Genomic DNA, 20,878 nt, shown 5'->3' on the forward strand with positions numbered 1-20,878 from the left:
AATCAATCATCTAAGGTACACAGTGGGAAGGGGCGCGTAACAAAGGATTCAGTAAATTTGAGTGGTGCCATATAGTAATAAACACACAAGCAAACTCTGAATTTTACTTCCTTGGGTTTTGATTTATGAGCCAACTATTGTCTTAATTTCGCTTTATTAGATTTCTACCCTACTATTATAAAAATAGCTTAAGCAAAATCTAAGCGAATTTCTAATGGAAAACAGAAATACTCCTAAGAAATAACTTTCAGACACAAAATGTCGCTAGATTTATTGGGACTTGACATATGCTTCAGATATCCACGCTACATATTCTCAATAAGCCTTCTAAGTCGCTTAGTCTGCAGATTAATGTACTCCTGAATATTAAAACGAATTGAGAAATAAGGCTCCTGCCCATTGTTACGGACGAAGAACCTAAATAAAACTTTATTACCAATACATCATTCGCAACCCTCCTTCCCTCAATTTAAAAAGATAATAAAATTGAATTGTCACAAGTTTGTGAAAATGCCCCTTACCAGTGAGCAAGTATAATATGCATTATTCTATACCATTTCTCGAACTACAAAAGAGAAGGTGACAACGTCCACATATCCAAACCTTATTAAAAATCAAAAAATAAAAAAAAAAAAATAAAGTAACAAATAAAAAATAAAAATCAGGTGCTATATGGATAATTAAAATATTTTTTGCGTATTAAAGATACGATTACTCGTCGCTAAACACTTAGTACCTTCTCCGATTGGCAGAAGATAGTTCATATGGGAGCCACATCATTAGCCCGGTGAAAGAAGAGACCGGAGAACGAACCTTAGGGGACGGATGAGATTTAAGTCAAGCAAGTCAACTAAACATCAGGTCAGGTGCGAAGGTGGCAGGGAAGTGATAGGGCCATTCCCTTCTTCTTGAATCTCAAAATCTTATAGGATTTGCTTTACAGTTTCTTGTAAATACAATTCCTTGTTATTTTTGCGTTTTCATACTTTTTTTTGGCCAAAATTTTGTAATTTTTACACTTCGTTCTATATTATTTAAAAAAAATATGGTTGATAATGTATTCAATTATCATCAGATGTAAGAGACGTTGAAGTTTTAACACGGACAGAATTCATATTTTGTTCTATTTTTTGTTTACTGATTTAATAATCATGTTTACTCAAAAGATCTTATACGGAGAGGTTACTTCTCCTAGACAAGGACAACTTCAGGAAGGAGAGAATAACCCCAAAAATGTTCCTTGGATTCAGCCTCCTTACCTTACAGCGTTCTAAGCTGGTGCTTGCGCTTCACTACACTATAACAATTGCACAATGGGTCATTCAAAATACTTTATTGATTATTCAACAATTTTCATCTTTTCGACAAAAATATCGAAAGTATGTTATTTTTTTGTATACGACACAAGCAACCACTTTAAATTTGCAGAGTGTTGAGAGGGCTACAGTCTATTCTCTTTCCTTGTAATTGAAAAAAAAAAACTTGTTTCTTAAATTTGATTAGCAAAACGACTAGGCAAATTATAATTGCACTATAATTCCCGAGTCTTCTAATCTCAAAACTGAATATTTTCTCTTTTTCTCCTGATCCCCACTTGCCCAGAAATATGACTCAAAATCAGGTTCTCCCATTAAAAAATGTGAAAGGTCGAAATTAATTAGGTTAATATTAAGAAAAAAAAAACTTGATAACCAGAAAAATGTCGCTACGCTTAAAAATCATGGTCGCCCGTCTAGAATTAACTCGAGAGGGACTCAAGAGGGTCTAGTCTCGATACCGTATCTACTGAAGTGATTTGACATTAAAATATAGGTACTGATGCATAAGACGGACACTTCTAAAAAGTCAAGTTTGGTTAATGCTAATAAAATAAAATAGGATGAATATATAATAGTTTATAAACAAATTTGGGCTATATACTTGCACATTGGGGGGAGGGAGGGTTAAAGCATAGCATATATTGCATACGTAACCTAACCTAGGTACCCTTTTCCCTCTTAAACCCCAAAAAACAATCGTTTAAATATTGTAACTCATTGAGAAACCACGGCTTTGCAGTCATTTATGTTAGCCGTCTCTTGAGCATAGCTTGTTTGACGGGTTTTTCCTGACTGGTTTCCTTGTACAATATATAAAAGTGTCCATATTACGCACCAGTACCAAAATATATAACGGTAATAATTTTTAGATTCGACCGACAAGAATAGTTCCCTAAAATTATCTTAAATGTCCAAAGAGAAAATCAGATTACGGTAATGATAATAATAAACAATGGTTAACAGAATTTAATACAGTTACATAGCAGACATTGAGGTAACTAAAAGGGAAGGGAGTACAATTTTTCTCTAATTTGCCATTTTGTTCATGATTCACCTTTTGGTGGTTTAAGCTGTCCATCAGTGAAATAAATTTCAGATTATATGCAATGGTGCTGATTGGGGGGAAGGGGAAACATCCAACTAGATTTTGAATGAATTCCTTTTTGTGTTTTTATTGAAAAAAAAATTCATCCCCCAGAGGAAGAATCTCAGAATTTTCCCAATAATTCTTTACATATTTCAATATATTTTGCCCATTTTGATTTTGCCTCCACTCACTAAAACAAAATCCTACAAAGGGTATATAGCTTTGGTTTTTTTCCAAGACCATAGTACGTTTTCATTGACAAAGCAACTAAGAGCTCCAAATAGGGATATTACAAATTTAGGGTGTTGTAACGCCCTCTTCTCTATTGTAATGGGCGCTCAACTTACCCTACTTTAGAAAAAAATATTGTCTGTGTTTACAAATGGCATCATATTTAAATAGGGAGCTGAAGTCATATTATTATCTAAATAAATGATTAATATCAATGGGCCTCCATTCTTCTTACGAAAATTAGCGGATGCCCACCCCTGGCCCCATAATATATAAACTAAAAAGTTAACTTACTTGTGCCATGGATCTTAAAGTCTTGGATTTAGGCTTTTTGAAAGCGTCAACCGCCTTGGAAGATCCTGAAGTGGCCAATTCCCGGTAGAATTCAATCACAGCAAGGATTTCCATACGCTGAGCTGGTCTGTTAAGGTACCCAACTGCCCAATCACGGGGAGTTCTTCCAAACTCGTCCCTTCGCCTGAGATCACCACCAGCTTCCACAAGATATGTGAGTACACGAGGGGAGCCACTGAAACATGCTCCATGCACTGGCGTATATCTAAAGAACTGTCCACAGCCTTTATTAGGGTCTGCCCCAAGCTGTAGTAATTTTACCAATGTCTTTTCACTGCCCGAGAAAGCAGCTACAAATAGTGCAGTCTGGTTAAATTTATTTTTGATATCCACTGGTACGCCCTTCTTCACTATAAAGTCTTCGAACTTTTCTACTTTGTCATCTATGATATACACATAGAGAATTTCTGAGGCATTAGCCGTCTCTAAGTTGGAAACTCGTGTGGGTATTATGCACGGCGGTGAGGAAGAATTGTACATCTTTCTACCACTAAAACAGAGAAAAAACTTAGCTTCTGCTAAAAAAAAAGTAAAAGATCGAAAGGAACCTTTCTTAGAATTATATGGAAGGAAATATTTTGCAAAATCTATAGAACTCCAAAGAAAAACAATTATTGGTAGTTTAAACAATACAGTAGAGCCAGTCTACCGTTTTAGAGAGTCGGTAAGAAAGAGATATGAATTTTACAAGAGCATTGATTAAAGTTCTTCAAAAAGAGAAATTTCAAAGAAAACAGTGATATAAAACTTAATAGTACTAAACACTAAGCGCAGAAGTAAAGAGCCATATGTATTGATTCAGAGTTCAAAGCGATCACACCTATCTAAAAACAGATATTTTTTCGAACATAATCAAATTAGTAAGTTTCGCAATCTAATCTCAGTGAAGTAAAAGAACATTTATTTCGTAACGAAATTGGAACGTTTTACGAGCACCATTAGATTAGTAAGTTTTGCAATCTAATTTACTGTGGTACTGTGAAGATCAATATATGCAGTAAATAGCTATAGTAATTACATTTGAGTAAAAAAGGATTCTAATTGCGCAACGTTTGGATTATAAAACTTGGAATATAAAGGATTATAAACAACACGTTTTTTGGATTTTCGGGGGGTAGTCAAACTCCCCCCTTGCGAGTAAGGCTCGTTTAATGTTTTGAATTATCATTATGCTCTTGCCTGAGTAACAGCATAGTTCACACGAGGGTGCTTGTTATCAGTGTTCAGTGGCAGATTTGGATTACTTCACGGATTTTCGATGCCCATATTCCCCTGTTGCCGTTTCTATCACCCAAGTTTGATATTTAGCCATTATTGAGGCGTACCTGTCCCGGTTATATTTTTAGCCGTGCCAGTAATTAACGGCCAAAGCCAACAGTACGTTAAGATTAGAGTGGGTAAACAAATAATTGATCTATTTGAAGTAGGCGAAGTCTCTTTACTTTAATTGGTATGGGTCGTAATCGCAAACGTAATCGTCCCGCTGAGGACTCAGAAAACCCGTTGAATTCTACAGCTACTAGTACCGGAAGTTCTATCACCCAAATTACCGTGGAAACCTTATCACAGAATTTTAATAAAGTACTTGAAGCTGTCCAAGAAAATGGTAGAAAACTAGACATGGTGAACGATAAGTTAAAAACACTAGACGATCGTGTTTCCAAATTAGAATTGACCAAGTCTGACCAGTGTTCTCAAGTTGCTATTCATGATAGTAGAATTGAAGTTCTAACAAATGAGAACTCATCCTTGAAATCACAATTATCAGTTCTTGTTGATGAGGCTAAGGCCCAGGGAAATGCAGTTTTGGAAATGTCGGATAGGCTTGTTAAACTAGAAATTGAACAGAGGGGTAAAAACATAATTGTTTCGAATGCAGGTTGCGAAAGTGAAAATGTTGCTGTTGCTTTGTTCCAGGATATTGTTAAAGTGGGTTTAGAACAACCTACAGTACCACCATTCAAAGTTATTCAGTGTAAGAAGGATGCCAAATTTTTCAAAGTTGAACTGAGTGACAAGGAAACAAAAATTGGTCTATTAAGCAGTGCAAAAAAACTAAAGAATAAGAATATTGGCCCATTCAAGGAATTGTTTCTTAGTGATGATGCTACTCCTGAGTTACGTCGGGCTAGGAAAATTTTATTTAATAAGCGAGCCCAGTTACGAGATGCAGGTTTTGATGCATGGGTTTCTAAATCTTTCCCACCTTGGGTTCAATTTAAACGCCCTGATGGATCGATCGCTAAGTATTTTCAGAATGATGTAACTACTGAACTTGCTAGACCGGTTATTAGCCATGACTATGGAGGGCGTAGTCAAAGAGGTCGATTTGGAAAGCAGAAGTGAATGTTTTGCTTGTTTGTAGTTAATCAAGGAAAATTATATTTGTTTTTATAGTTTGTGATGTAAAGTTAAGTAATTGGATTGGCTGTTAGAGTTTAGATTGGATACCCTCTGTGTGATTATATTGTGCTCTTTGGTGATTAATAATGATTGTTTTCTTCGCTTGCCTTTATTTAGAATTTTTACCTTATTTCTTTTGGTGTTTTATCTTTTCATTATTTTTGTTTCATTTTTTGTTGTGAGTATTGAGAGAGTATCTTTAATTGTGATTGGTACATGCCCTATTCGTCACCACAGGCCATTTGGATCTTTAATAGATAGTGGTTAGAGATCTTGTTCTACCCCTGGGGGCTCGTAGTATAATTGATTTGGAAAAAAAGAAGGTTAATTTTTATAATTATTTTAATGAATGTATTAATAGAAATTTGGACTTTGTGGTTCCAGCTTTTAACCCCCCTGAGGATTCTAAATTTATTTTTAGTTATGATTTCCATGATGTTGAGTATCGGCATGGTGGATCGGAAGATTTTGGTATTTTTCATTTGAATTTTCAGGGCCTAAATACGACGTTGGATTTTTTAGCGAATCTAGGTTAACTTAATCTTTTCCATGTGTTTGCTTTGACGGAGACCTGGTTGAAGGACCACAATTCTGCTCTTTTAGATATACCTGGATATACTTTGTTTATTCGGAACCGGGAGTTACGTCAACACGGGGGCCTTGCGGCTTATGTTCGTGAAGATCTCCATGTTAGAGTCCGAGATGATCTAAGTGAATATAAGGAAATGGTGTGTGAAACACTAGTATTACAAGCTAAATTGAATAATGTTGACACATATTTAGTAATTGTACATAGGCCTCCTTCTGGTTCTATTCAAGAATTTTTTGAGAATCTTCATGAACAGCTGGCAAAAGTACAAATTAGTAATAACCCTTGTTTTGTTCTAGGTGACTTTAATATCAACATGCTGGATATGGAGTCTTTTGTGACTTCTCAGTTATTAAATTTGTGTATGTCTTATGGGCTGTTCCCAACGATTAACATTCCAACTAGAGTTTCTAGGACGTCTGCAAAACTTTTGGATAATATTTTTTCTAATGCACGTTTTAGATCGCCAGGAGTTCTTGTAAATGTGGAATCTGACCACTTTGGTGCTTTTGCAGAATTTGAGGTATCTATCCCTAAGCGAGAAACTCCTGAAAGGACTAAAAGAGTTGTAGTTTTTGATCGTAGTGCCCTATTGAAACTAAAAAATAATATGGTTCATATTGATTGGGTATCTCTGTTTGGAAATGAGACTGATGTAAATACTAAATTTTTGCTATTTTATAGCAAGCTTTTAGAAATGGTTAAGGAAGTGGGAGCAGTGAAGAATTCGAAAGGTCGAAAACATAACGGGAGGAAGCCATGGATAACGCATGACCTTCTTCGAAAAATAAATGTAAGAGATAGACTGTTTAAGTCACAAGCTTTAAGACCGACGGATGAGAATAAAGAGCGATACCGTGCTTTTCGTAATGGTTTGAATAATCTCCTCTGTGAGGCTAAACAAAAATATTTTAGTATGAAGTTTAAGGATGTTAAAGGTAACCCGTTGAAAACTTGGCAAATAATCCGTAACGCTATAGGTCAGCAGTCTAATATTCTACCAACTGAAGTGACTGTTAATGAAGTTATAATTGCAGATGGTACTGGGATATGTAATGAGTTTTTAAATCATTTTTGTTCAGTAGGCCTACAAATAGTCGAGATGATTTCCTCGTCTCCAGATGACCCACCCTTTGGATCTACTCTACCATCTCCTGCAAATGTATCGCTACATCTAAAGATGATTACATTAGATGAGTTAAGGGATATTATCTATAGTATGAGAAATAGTTCGTCCAGGAGTGACCTAGTGAGCCTAAAAATTCTAAAATGCATTTTCCCTTGTATATCTGGTGTTTTGACATCAATAATTAATGATTGCTTCCGTCAAGGAAGGCTTCCAGATTGTTTAAAAAAAGCAAGAGTGACACCGGTTTATAAAGGTGGTGATAGAAATGATTTGGGCAATAATCGCCCAATATCAGTCTTGCCAGTTATTTCTCGTCTTATTGAAAAATGTTTTAGTAATCGGTTGACCTATTTTTTAGAGAAGTTTAAATTTTTGAATAATAATCAGTTCGGTTTCAGAAAAGATAGGAAGACAGAGGACGCATTGATATTTTGACTAGTATAATTAACATAGCTTTAGATGAAGGATTTAAGGTTGGTGCAGTGTTTTTAGACCTACAGAAGGCTTTTGATACAGTTGACCATGGCCTACTCCTGGAAAAATGCGAGGTCTATGGGATCCGAGGTAAAGCTCTTGACTTTATACGGAGTTTCCTTAGTAACCGGTACCAGTTTGTAGAGATGACTTGTATACAATCAGGCGCCCGCCCAGTGACTAGTGGTGTCCCGCAGGGGTAGTTCTTGGTCCGATTCTTTTTCTATTGTATATTAATGATATACCTAATTGTATCCCAAGTTGTTGTTTTAATGTTAGTGATATGGCCAAAAATCCCAGGAATGAGACGGTATCATTATTTGCTGATGACACAGTTGCTGTTAGTACCGCGAAAACAGAAGAATTACTTCAGACATCGATGAAAGATGCTATTGAAAGGTTATATTCCTGGTTGGGGGTAAATAGATTAAAGATTAATCTGGGTAAGACTAATTTTGTTATTTTTTCCCGTTCACCAGATTTTTATCCATGGTTTCAGGATATTGCAACACAGTAGGGAGCTTTAAAGCGGGTGTGTTCTTATAAGTACCTGGGGGTTTATATTGATGATGTTTTATCATTCAAGCGCCATGTACATTATGTTTGTAAAACCGTGTCTCGTAACCTGGGTATAATGAGAAAACTTAAGCCGAAAATAGCGACGAAGACCACACTGCCTTTCCATCACAAACAACAAAAGTACGAAGAACAAAAGGGAAATCTTTTTGTAAGACAGTGGAGATAATTTGAATGAATATTTCGGCCCTATGTCCAAGGGCCGTCCTCAGCAAGACAAAAATATATAAAAGAAAAAAGACTCACAACAACATGCGACCAATAAAACCAAAAAAGTGGAAATTTTTTCAAAAATCCATTATTATAACTAAAGCAGATAAAAGCAATTCTCTGGTTGTCATGGATACGACAGATTACGATACAAAAATTTATTCTCATTTGAATGACAAGAAAATCAGTGCTGCTTTTGGAAAATATACTGCTAAAACTAATGACAGCCAAGTATGAGATTGTAGCAACATGGGTACCAGCACATGTTGGAATTAGGGGAAATGAGCAGGCAGATAAGCTGGCAAAATGGGGTGCTAGGTATGGGGAGAAATTAGTATGTCAGTATTCAGTGAATGATTTTTTATGTTATTATGATAAGTTGCTAAAGGAGAAAGAGGTTTTTGGTCAAAGGTCTCAGAACCGGATCCTTGATTTGTATGATTATGGTACCCCACCTCCTGATCTATGTCACCCAGTCAGACACCTGGCTATTAGTATATTCAGGCTCAGAACAGGCCATGCTCGAATTCGAAGTGTATTATTTAAATGGAAGTCAGTAGACTCCCCATTATGTGAGGTCTGCAATGTAGAAGAGGATGTCAGACATATTTTAATGTATTGTAAAAAGTATGAGAGACAGAGATTGCCACTAAAAAAGCGTGCCTAAAGTGTTTTGGTGCATTCACACTCAGAAGTATCCTGGGCCATGCACAGGCACCACCATGGTCTAGGAAAAAATCTGTGGAGGTACTAGGCCGTTTTATTGTAGATACTAAGCTACACTTAGAGCTGTAATTTGTATTAATAATTGTATATATAAATATTATTGCACATTATTTTATTATTGTACATGTAAATTAGTGATATGTAAGCTATATGTATGAGTAGGCCTATGTGTATCTATTGCAAGCCAAGCTCATCAGTTTAAATTGCCATATCAGCCAGTTGTGTTTGAATTGTAAATATGGAGGCTCATTTGTGACACCATTGGACAGAGTTGAATACAGCCTGATATTGGCTTATTGTTTTTTTTTTGCCTTGAGATTATTCAAAACCCCACCCAAACCACATTGACAAAAGCCAGATGGCTTTTTTTTTTTTTTTTTTTTTTTTTTTTTGTTAAATTATTTTACCCCTGGTCATGACAGAACAACCGCTGGACAGCCGAAATTTTGACGTGGATTACCTTTCATCCCTAAAGGCTCTGATGAAATCATGGAGACGTGCACAATGGGCAGCTTGCCCAGGAGTGCTACAAACAAACAACAACAACATTTGAATGACGAGACAACATATAGAACTACAACCCACGATCATACTGATCAATTTGCAAACAAAATTATAAATGAATTAAAAAGTTTAAAACAAAATGGTAAAATTACTACGCAGCTATACAATAAATTTTTCCCCCGTGGTAGCTTTTGCACAAAGTTTTATGGTCTACCAAAATTACAGAAGCAGGGCATTCCTTGAAGACCCATATTATTTTGTACGAAAGCCCCCACATACACTCTTCTGGAATGGTTATGTGCAGACTTTAAACCTTTTCTTTGCTCTCAAAGTTCATATATATGTAAGTCTGTAGATTTGGTTGAAAACCTCAAAAACGTAAATACCTCAGAAAATACACTTATACGTAGCTTTGACATTGTTTCAATGTATTCAAATATTGATGTCATAGCATCTGAACAGTTATTAGAAAATAAAATCAAAGAAAATTATCACTTAATAGAAGTTTCAGCAGCAGGAATAGATTGTGATGTCTTAATGACCTTGGTTAAACTCTGTAACAAATACTCAATGTATTTCCAATTCCGCAATTCTTTTTACCAGCAAATTAAGGGCTTAGCGATGGGCGCTCCCTCTCCGGGTTACTGGCGAATATTTATGTGGAACATATTGAAAATTGGGCATTAGATTCGTATTTTTTGAAACATATCTTTTGGGGACGGTACATGGATGACGTAATTTCACTCTGGAACTATGGGGAAAATGAGCTTAAGGGTTTTTTAGATCACCTTAATACATACGATATAAATTTACAGTTTACCTTAGAAATTGAAATCGCAAATAAAATCCCATTCCTAGATGTGTTAGTTATTCGTAGCTTTGATAAACTCAATTTTACTATTTATAGAAAACCAACACAAAATAATAGATATTTGCATTTTACATCAAACCACCCCCCTCAAGTTAAAAGAGCAGTCGTAATATCCCTCGTCGATCGCGCCCTAAATATTTGTTCTGATTCCCACATCACAGCAGAATTAAACTTTATCAAGGACATACTTTTTGGAAATGGGTATCATATGATATTTATTAATAATGTAATTAACTGTAGACTGAAAAGACATTCCCGTAAAATTAATGATAGTTTACCAAGTGATATGTCTGACAAGCCCTTAAATATAATTTACCTCGCCTTTATCCCAAAAATCACTACAAATCTGAAAAAGGTTTGCACAAAAAATAATCTGTATATAGTTTTCAGAAATAATTTTGGAATCATAAATTTTCTAAATTCTGGTAAAGATAAAACCCCAGTTACTCGCCAAAGAGGGGTCTATCAAATACCATGCGATTGTGGCAAATATTATATAGGTAGAACACACCAGAATTTAGAAAAGCGCATACAACAACATAAAGATGATATTGTCAAAGCCTTAAATTCTAATATTTCCACTGTTTCATCTGATTCTGTATCAGGCAGCCATATTTTTGAAAATCCTAACCACAATATACTTTTTGATGAATCCGCCCTTATTAGCAATGACCTAGGTATAAAGCAGGTAGTCCGAGAATCAATTGAAACCAGACTTAAGATTAATAATAATATTTCCTTAAATAGGGACTTGGGGGAATATGCACTAAATGCTCTATACACAAATTTAATTAAAAATGATCTTACAAAATATTTTAAAAAACCGATAGACATTAACACAGAACCAGTTACAAAAAGACCTTTGAGGTTAGCTGCCAAAAAGGCTGGATTAGCAATAAGAACATGTTTTTAATTTATTTTCTTTCATTTCATTGAATCGTCTTGTTTTACCTTACTTTTTATCAGTCCTGGTTGAACTTCGCTTAAGTAATTATGCTAGGATTTTTTTTAAAAAATTTCCAATTTTTTGTTTTTATTGGTCGGATGTTGTTGTGAGTCTTTTTTCTTTTATATATTTTTGTCTTGCTGAGGACGGCCCTTGGACATAGGGCCGAAATATTCATTCAAATTATCTCCACTGTCTTACAAAAAGATTTCCCTTTTGTTCTTCGTACTTTTGTTGTTTGCAAACTTAAGCATTTGTGTCCTCCTTTTGTTATGCGCCTTCTTTATTATTCTCTTATCCTTCCATATATATTGTATTGTAGTAGCGTTTGGCTTGGAACATTTTCTTCTATTGTTCGGCTAATACGAGTTCTACTAAACAATGCTGTTCGGCTGTTAGATGGACTACAACCCCGGGAGTTGGTACGAAACGCGTATGAGCGTGTAGAGATACTGCCAGCTTCCGGATTACGGGAGTTGTATATACTTCTATTCATTTTTAGGATTCAGAGGGGTATAAACCTCCCGTGTTTTGATAGCTTGGCTAACCTGAGATCTTCTGCCCATGATTATGATACTAGGTCATCTGCAGAGATTAATATTCCACTGGTAGTTTCGGCCCGATCGATGTTTTCTTTGCTTCACAGGGGGATCAGAAGTTGGAACCATCTTGATCAAAATATAAAAAATATAGGCGATATTTCTTCTTTTAATATATTAATTAAAGTGATACTTTTTATTTAGTATGAATTTTAGTTTTTTTTTGTTTTTTTTTAATAATGATTTTGGTAAGTTTGTATTGCTCTTTTGGGTGATGATTATGAAAGTAATTGCAAATTTAATAAAAATTTTAAGGTTTAAGGTTTGTGGTGCTGTTTGGGGAATATAATATAGATAGGTTATTATTTTTTCGTTTTTTTTTATTGTTTTGTTATTGTATTTTTGCCACCCCCTTGGACAAGTTTTTACTTCTTGGGGTGGCCGTTAAACTTATGTTAAATTGTTTGATTGTTTAGAATAAATCTATCTCTCTCTCTCTATGCCTGTTCAATCCAAAAACAACCTAATAATCAGTCAAACTAAAAACAAACAGAAATTAATACGAATTGACAAATGAAGCCCAAATCAAACACAATTAAAGTGAGTCAAACTTAGAGTGAACAGAAATTACGACCAATGAGAGGTGGGCTGCCTTCAAGGTTCTGGCTTTAGAAAAGAGTAACATGTCCATATTTTCTATTACTGTAAATATACCGGTAAAGAATGGGCCAATTGAATAATTCAGAACCTTTATCCTTTGGGGATACCTGGGTCATGTTCCTTTATAGGCAACTTTTATGGACCTTTCGAAATCTCTGAATGGAACGGCTAACTAGAAATTTGGATCCAATGCTAATGGGGACTAGTCGCTGCGGGGGCTAAAAATAAAATGGGAGGGGGCTGCTAGCCTTCCTATTACTTTAAATCTTTAAAAGAGCACCAGACTTCATAGTTTCTTGGACAATTCGCGGTAGATGGCGAGCCAAAAAAAGAAAACATACGGAGGACGCATCCCTCTCTATTTTCAATGTCAATGCTACAGCACTGAATCTCAAAATGAGTAGTAAAGATGATTCTCAAATAAGGCACAAAAACTAAGTTTAATTTATTAATTATTTTTTAAACTTGACTTCATAAATGATTTTGAAAGTACTTCTTAATAAAAACTAGACTTTATTCATTTCAGTAAAAGCGTTTCTCCATCTTCTACTATGTTATAGAAGAAAGATGCTTGCTCAGTGGTCAACCAAATGCTTGCTCAGTGGTCAACCAAATGCTTGCTCAGTGGTCAACCAAATGCTTGCTCAGTGGTCAGGGGCACCAACTGACCTGAATATAAGCGGTAATAAGTTGTTTTTATTTTTTTAAATATGAAATGATTTTTTTCCAACGAAAATGACAAAATTATATTTTTCAAAATCTACGATGCTACGGGATGCCTGGGTTAAAATTTTGAAATTTTTGCATTTTTTCTGACCTTGGTACTAGGTGGGGATGGGAGAGATTGCCACCCCTGATTGGATGCCTCTGCAAATTATCCCATTTTCCTTTTCGTTATAGTTGACAACTTTGAGAAGTCAAGAAACTAGTTTAGTCTATAATGTTGGTGTCAGATCAGGTATGTACCAAGGAATTCATTGCTCAGGGGATGAAAAACTTGTTTCATGTCATGAAAATACATAGGCTACATGACTACTGCATAAAGATTAAACTGTGAATAAATCAACCTCCTCCCCCCAGGATTGGCACGAAAAACCTACATTGAAAAATTTGAGAAATTTAGGTCTAGAAAAGAAGCAGAGTCTGATTTACAATTTTGGTGTCAGATCAGACATATACCCAGGAAGAGTGGGTCAAGTTTGTAAAATAACTCTTAAAAGACAGATAATGCTTCAACTATACGAAAATCAAGAGAAAATTTTTAAACCCAAACATTTTTAGGAAAAGAGATCCGAAAAATTTCTCTCCTTTGCGTAACAATATTAAACAGGCTACGCGACAACAACATAAATATTAAATCAAGAATAAATCCACTCGCCGAAGACAGTTACAAAGGACCGACTCTGAATGAATTATATATTTAAGTCTAAAAAGACTTTTCAGATGTGTTGAATTATCCATAAAAAATATTATGTCCTAATCCTATTTTCGGCATTCTTAACGCAAATTTTAATTTTCTACTGGAAATGATTTATTAATTTATTTATGACGATCATAAAATTCGTAATTTCGTATTTTATAAATTCGATATTTGAATTCGAGGTAATGAAAAATCTATTCGTGGGCGTATCCGGATTTCGTATATCTCTACGGGGGGAGGGTCAAGCAAAATCTAGTCGGGGCCGTATCCGGATTTCTATTTCAAAGGGCATATCTCTCTGAGGGGAGGGTTCAACTAAGCAATAGGTTTTCAGAGTCATTAAATGTTCAAAAGTTACATGTTTAGAAGCACATTAAGAGTTCACAAGGCTCCTAAATCCGGTTTTATATTACAACAATGAATTCGATGAAAACTTAGGGGGGAACCTTTAGTCTTCATTACCCAAGCAACAGCTGACAAGGCATAGAGTCAAGGCATGTACAAGGTACCGATCTTTGAGAAGAGAGCAGGGTGAAATTTATCGAATCAAAATAGCTATATGAAAATAAATATATGACTATTACAGAGGGTGGATCTAAATAAGATATATATGCACATATGCCAGTTCCTGAAAATAGACCTTTTGTTAATACCTAGGGAAAACACCAAAAAGCCCTTAACTCAATATCTACACAACGGTTCCCCCCCCCCTCAATCAGCACCCATGCATATAAGCTGATTCTTTCCAGGAGAGGGCAGCTTAAACCCACAAAAGACGAACCATATGAAAAACATTATAAATTAGAGAGAAATCGTGCATCTCTATATTTTATATAATCATTAAGAACATTAATTTGGGGGGGGGGGAGAACCCAAAAACCCTTCATTCCTCTGTGTTTGTTCCTGGTCCAGATCAGACACTAATTTAAAGTCGAGCGTCTCATGTGGAAACTAGCCAAGGAAAGCGGAGGTCCCAAGTTTTTTTGCGGTAATAAAAATAATAATAAAACAAGTGGACAACAAGCATAACTATAAAATTGTGATCAGAATTCTTAATTACGCTAATTAGGATAAGCCAACCAATTTTTTTTTCAGTTTGCCCGTCAGTTTCTTTTTACGTATCGGTATAAATTATCACAAATTCAAACACATCCTCATCCCAGTTTTGGTGGATTGAAGCGGTTGTAACGAACGAATCCATTACAAAGGCCTATCAAATTATACTACCTGACTGGGGTGGGGATTTGTGTTCCTTTTTTTGGGCAGTTCGAAGAGCGAAATTCCAAGTCATTAGCCCCCGAGGTGGCACTAAAATTTAAAGCTAAAGGTTATTTCACCACAGAAAATACGGATTTCGGTTCTGAATTGAACTCAGGGGTCACCCACTTTCCACCACCTGGTGTATATGCCTTTTGAAAGCGGGCCCCTCGGGTTGACCTGAAAGAAACGCATTTCATGTAAAAAATTTCGATGATTGCCACTCTCAACAATAGCGTGCAAAAGGGCATGCAAAAAGACAAGGTGTACTGGAGGTATACCACGCATGGCAGAAGAAGTTTACTCCAATATGTACACGTGGTAGCGGAGCGGGCAAACCCTCGAGATTTATTCAAACAAGTAAATTCAAGCCATATATCTAAGTTACCATCTTAATTGTCTAGTTGAGATTATTTAAATAGGCCTACTGTAAATTCCTTATGTACTTACCGTGACAATTTAGGAAACCAAAATACTAAATAGGTTTCATGTTAGGGACCTCCCTTTGAAAACTTTTTTCATTCGGACCTGCGGAGAGCTAGGGCGGAGACGGTAACCTTAATACTTAGTTCTACGTAGCCTGTATATTGGTTTTTCTAGGTTGACAGTGTTTTCGTTGCTGTTGGTTTGTTTTTATCTTATGTCTTTTTTCCTTTGCTGTGACGTTGTATTTTCTTTGCTGAAAGTTTTTAAATGTATTCCTCCAAATCTAGGAGGGGGGGGGGGGGTAAATTTGCCATTTTTCATAATTTTTCTATGAAAAAACCAAAAAGAAATTTTTTTAAATAAAAAAAACAAGTATTTTTAAAAAATTTGGGAAAAAGTATAATTTCTGGAGAGGAACTAGGTACCCTTTGCGTACCTCCTCGTGAAGGACCTCAATACACATCGATTTGAACCTTGCATATATTCACCAATAATGGATTGTTTAGAAGCTATTTAGCTTTAAGTGAAGGTTTGGATTAATTCCAATTCAATCCATAAAACTCCAGCTTTCTGACACAGCGGATAGCATTTGTATTTGATTTTTTGTTAAAACGTTACTCCTATAAGAAGACATTACGTCATCGTTTCAAGTTAAACCCTTCTGAGCCAAAACGAAATGCAGCATTGAATTATTCTTGCTTTTTTTAAGTTTAGCTGGTAATTCAGAAAACCAGCTCGAAAATTAAAACGATTTCGAAACGTTGCATATATTTGTGCAAGTTTTTGAATCATATCAAACAGTTCGTGATAACTAACTGTAACGACTCGACTCAATAGTAACCGAAATTCTACAAAAAGAATTTTGATATCAATAGACACATCAAAAGAATTGGCTTTTTGTACTGATTCCGACTATATAATATTCATTAAACTTAGTGTTGATCACAATAACTACGAGCCTGAGAAAAATTGCCTGATTTTCAAAAATGGGGGAACACCCCCAAAAAGTCATAGATTATTAATAAAAATTGCACCATCAGATTCAGCGTATTAGAGAACCCTAGTATAGAGGTTTTAAGCTCCTATCAGCAAAACTGTAAGATAGTTATTTGGTTGAGCATATTTGAAAGAAACAATAACTATATTTTTAATGGTGACATGACCCCCCACAGCCCGTGGGAATAGGGCTAAGTTATGAAATTGTTATTAGGAAGTATTCTGACATTTTTCAAAGGAGGGGGAAGTTTCTGTATGGCTGAATTCCTATTTTGGCAGAATTCCTATGCGATTCTTTTTTTATTTGTCTTACTTTCTCTTTGTCGTCTTAATTTTTGCATGTGAAGATGATGGAATTCTTTGGGGGAAATTTGCAGCGGGGTTGGAATTATCTGGAGGATTCTTTCGCGGGGGGGGATTTTCCACGGCACAAATTCTCCATGGGGAATTTTCGGCGGGAGCTATTTCCTTCTGGCAACCGGGAAAAATTTTCTACGGGAGAGATTTACGGCATGATTTGAAAAAGATTAGGAATTAGTCTTTTTTCAAATCAAAGTAGCCTATGCTATAGAGAATTTTTCAAATGAAGTTTTTTCAAATGAAGGAGTAACATTAAAACTGAAAACGAACAGAAATTATTCCGTATATGAGGGAGTTTCCCCTCTCCTTAATTCCTCGCTCTTTACGCTAAAGTTTGACTGATTGTCCCATTTTTTTTAAGAACGACTCCTGAAACACAAGGGCCGTTTAATTAGAATAAGCTTTTTTAAAAGAACTAGAAAACCTTAGCATGAAGAGCGAGGAATTGAGGATGGGGGGAAACCTTCTCATATACGAAATAATTTCTGTTCGTTTCAAGTTTTAATGTCGCTCCTTACTTTAAACTCAATTTTCTAATTCAAACAACATCCTTATGCTGCCATAGCTTTGGGCTAACATTTACAATTTTTCATCACATTTGCAGCTTTCTTATGATTTTGCAAATCACCTATTAAGTCTTACCATGTCAATACGACGCCTCCAGTTTTATCATGAATTTGTAGTTTGGTGGCCTTATGCCTTTATATGATAATGTTTTCTCCTCGCCTTTTGTCAATAAGGTTTTGGTCTGTTCTGTCTTGTTGACACGGCACCGATAATCTCATATGCTAAACCTTTGTGGTCCGTGTTCCTGCTAAGAGGTTTTAGAAGGGTTAATCCTCATCAAACTTCAACTGACAAAATGGATAGCATGTGAATAAGCGAAAATGGTCTAGCTAAAATTCAAGACAAGAAAGTGAGGGTTTTGACTGGAAAGCGAAAGTAAAGGGGGATCAGCTATGGTATGGATATTTAATACCTTAATTTACGTCGGTTATACCCTCACATATCCACCAATCATGGCTTCCTTAGCAGTTATTATCTATAAGAATATTTTTGACCTTATTCCAATTCGAACAATAAATTCCAGCTTTTTCACTTAACCGATGGCTCTTGGGATGCACTTTTAAAAGTTATTAATCAACTATTCATATTTATTATTATGGATAATTATTATTATTATACTATTATTTTATAATTTGAATAAAAAGTGCCCAGGAATTCGGGAAGATTTATCATTTCGCAGGTAGGCCCTTGGCCCCCTTGCGTACGTTCCGGCTTTAGTTTTGGCCTCAGAGCAAAAAAAATTAAATCTTTTGGTACTTACGTGTTATCCCGAGCACACTCAAGGAGTAAAGTTAGGTTAATCATAAAGAAATATACCTAAATATGATGAAAATATAATGATTTAGTAACAAAAATTATGAAAAACTATATCAGAGAACTATGGAAAGCAGGCCCCCCAGAACGCTCGGCATAGGAATTCCCCGTTGAAATAACCAGATTGACTAGTTTCTTTTATCATGTTCGCTATACAATATCTCGCTTGTTGCCCGGCTACTAAAACACTACCTAAATATCTAATTTAACCAACTTTATATATTAAATATTTAATTAAAATATACCTGCACAGTAGTTTATTTCACTTAGGCTAAGCGGTACTTACGCATTATATGGGCGCTTCTAAAAAGTCAGGTTTGGTTAATGCTAATAAAATAAAATAGGATAAATATATAATAGTTTAGAAACAAATTTGGGCTATATATTTGCACATTAGAGGGGGGGGGGGGGCTGGGGGTAAAGCATAGCATATATTAAATACGTAACCTAACCTAGGTACCTTTTCCTCCCCCTAAACCCAAAAAAACAACAGTTTAAATATCGTAAACGCAATAAAAACCACGCTTTGCATTGCATTACTCTATAGCGGTCTCTTGAAATAATCCGTCTGGCGGGTTTTTCGCGACTGGTTTCCTTTTAAAGGCCCATATAATGCGAAAGTACCGGCTAAGATGATTAACTAAGTGTATACAGAAAAACCGGTTTTAAACAGATAAAACTTCTTGAGTGTGGTCGGGATAACACGTAAGTACCAAAATAACATTTATTTGTCTTCATTACTGACCCCCCCCCCCCCAAAAAAAAAAAAAACACTGTGTACGGCATCAGGCATCAGGCTGATATTTTCTTAATGTGCTGAGTAAGGACTTTGGGCCCCCACAAAATTCTTAAGAATGTTTACGTAACTCCTGTCCCTTTACACTTTTCTTTTCTTAATTCGGTCTCCCCGCAAAAATTAATTAAAGCATATCTGCCTTTTCCGAGATGTTTCTTACGGACATCAATACTCTCTAACCCCTGCAAAAAAAGCAATTAGGATTTGGTTAAGAGTATCAGTCAAGTTTTGCAGCGACTATCTAAGAGAATATCCAATGAATACACATCTGGACTAGCTTCTTTATCTGAGTTTCAAACCGAAAAAACGAGCATGACTTTCAAATCATGGAAAATTTATGGCAGATAGACATTTAAAGGGACTCGACAAGTTTAACTGACACACCAGGCATTTAATTGGTCGAGTTAGATGGAATTTCATCAAATTTAAAAAGCTAATCGAAGGAGCTCAAGGAGGAGGGAAGAGCTTCATCATGGTCGTTGCCATGCAGGGGCGTCGCTTGGGGTGGCAAGGGGGGGGGGGTAGTTGCCCCCCCCCCGATTATGTGGAGAAAAAAATATTATACATCCGATGCCCTTTGACTATCCAGATATGGACCCTTCTTGCCCCCCCCCCCAAAAAAAAAATGCTGGAGTCGCTCCTGGCTCTAAGATACAATAAACACTTTTTTTATACAATAAACATTTCATTGTTTAAGAAAATAGAGTTGTGAGAAAGTCAAACTTTAGCGTAAAGAGCGAGGCGTTGAGGAGGGGACAGCCCCTTTCATATACGGAATAATTTCTGTTCGTTTTAAGTTTCAACGTCGTTCCTTACTTTCAGTTAAAAAAAACTTTTTTTTTATTTAATTTTTGAACGTTTTTGAATTAATGCAGGTTTTGGTTTTGGCTCACCGTAAATGAATAATTAAAACAAAATTTGGATATTAATTTTACTTTTATTTGGTTAAATGGCTTTCTCGAAACTTGTTTAATTTTAATTATGAACGTTTTTATTAGTAATAAATATACGTAACTTACGAATTAACTTACGTAACGAACTTCTATATTCATACATTTTTTAATACGTATATTAGAGGGTTCGCCCCCTAGTCAATACCTTGCTCTTTAAGCTAAAGTGAATTTTGTTCCAAATCTTTAAAAATGACCCCTTAATCACAAATGCCATTAATTAAAATAAATAGCTCTAATGAAAGTACTAAAAAATCTTTGGCTTAAAGAGCGAGGTATTGACTAAGGGGTGAACCTAATCATATACGTAATGTTTTCTGTCGTTTTAAGTATTGACGTTACTCCTTACTTTGAGTTGAAAAACTTGTTTTTTTTATAGGCTATATAATTTTTGATCTTTTTTTAAATAATATTGGGAAATCCGGCGCCCCCTTCATAGCAATGTCCCTTCTCCCATGAAAACTTCTTCCGTGGAAAGATCCTCCCACATAACCCCCGACCCCCCAACTACCAGAAAAAATGCCCCCTGAAAACATTGTATACTTCCCAATAACCAATACTATACGTAAACATTGGGTAAAGTTCATAACTTTCAGCCCTCCCCCCGGGGACTTCGGGGGATTAAGTCATCCTAAAAGACATAGTTATCATATTTTCGACCATGCTGTACAAAAT

At 35.6% G+C, this 20,878-nt stretch overlaps 1 protein-coding gene across 1 annotated transcript in view; it reads right to left on the reverse strand.

Moving 5' to 3' along the window:
- Positions 1–305: 305 nt before the first annotated feature.
- The window catches only part of LOC148938706 (inactive serine/threonine-protein kinase TEX14-like), a 58,136-nt gene continuing 37,563 nt past the window's right edge, over positions 306–20,878 (reverse strand). The window contains exons 2-3 of the mRNA XM_089107600.1: positions 2,932–3,481; positions 306–359 (exon numbers count right to left, since the gene is read on the reverse strand). Of these exons, the coding sequence (XP_088963726.1) occupies positions 306–359; positions 2,932–3,481 (604 nt within the window). The remainder of the gene's footprint in view (positions 360–2,931; positions 3,482–20,878) is intronic.

The sequence above is a fragment of the Artemia sp. Qi Xiang Cuo genome, unplaced genomic scaffold (assembly GCF_049724085.1).
Source record: "Artemia sp. Qi Xiang Cuo unplaced genomic scaffold, ASM4972408v1 HiC_scaffold_3021, whole genome shotgun sequence".
Classification (NCBI taxonomy): Eukaryota; Metazoa; Arthropoda; class Branchiopoda; order Anostraca; family Artemiidae; genus Artemia; species Artemia sp. Qi Xiang Cuo.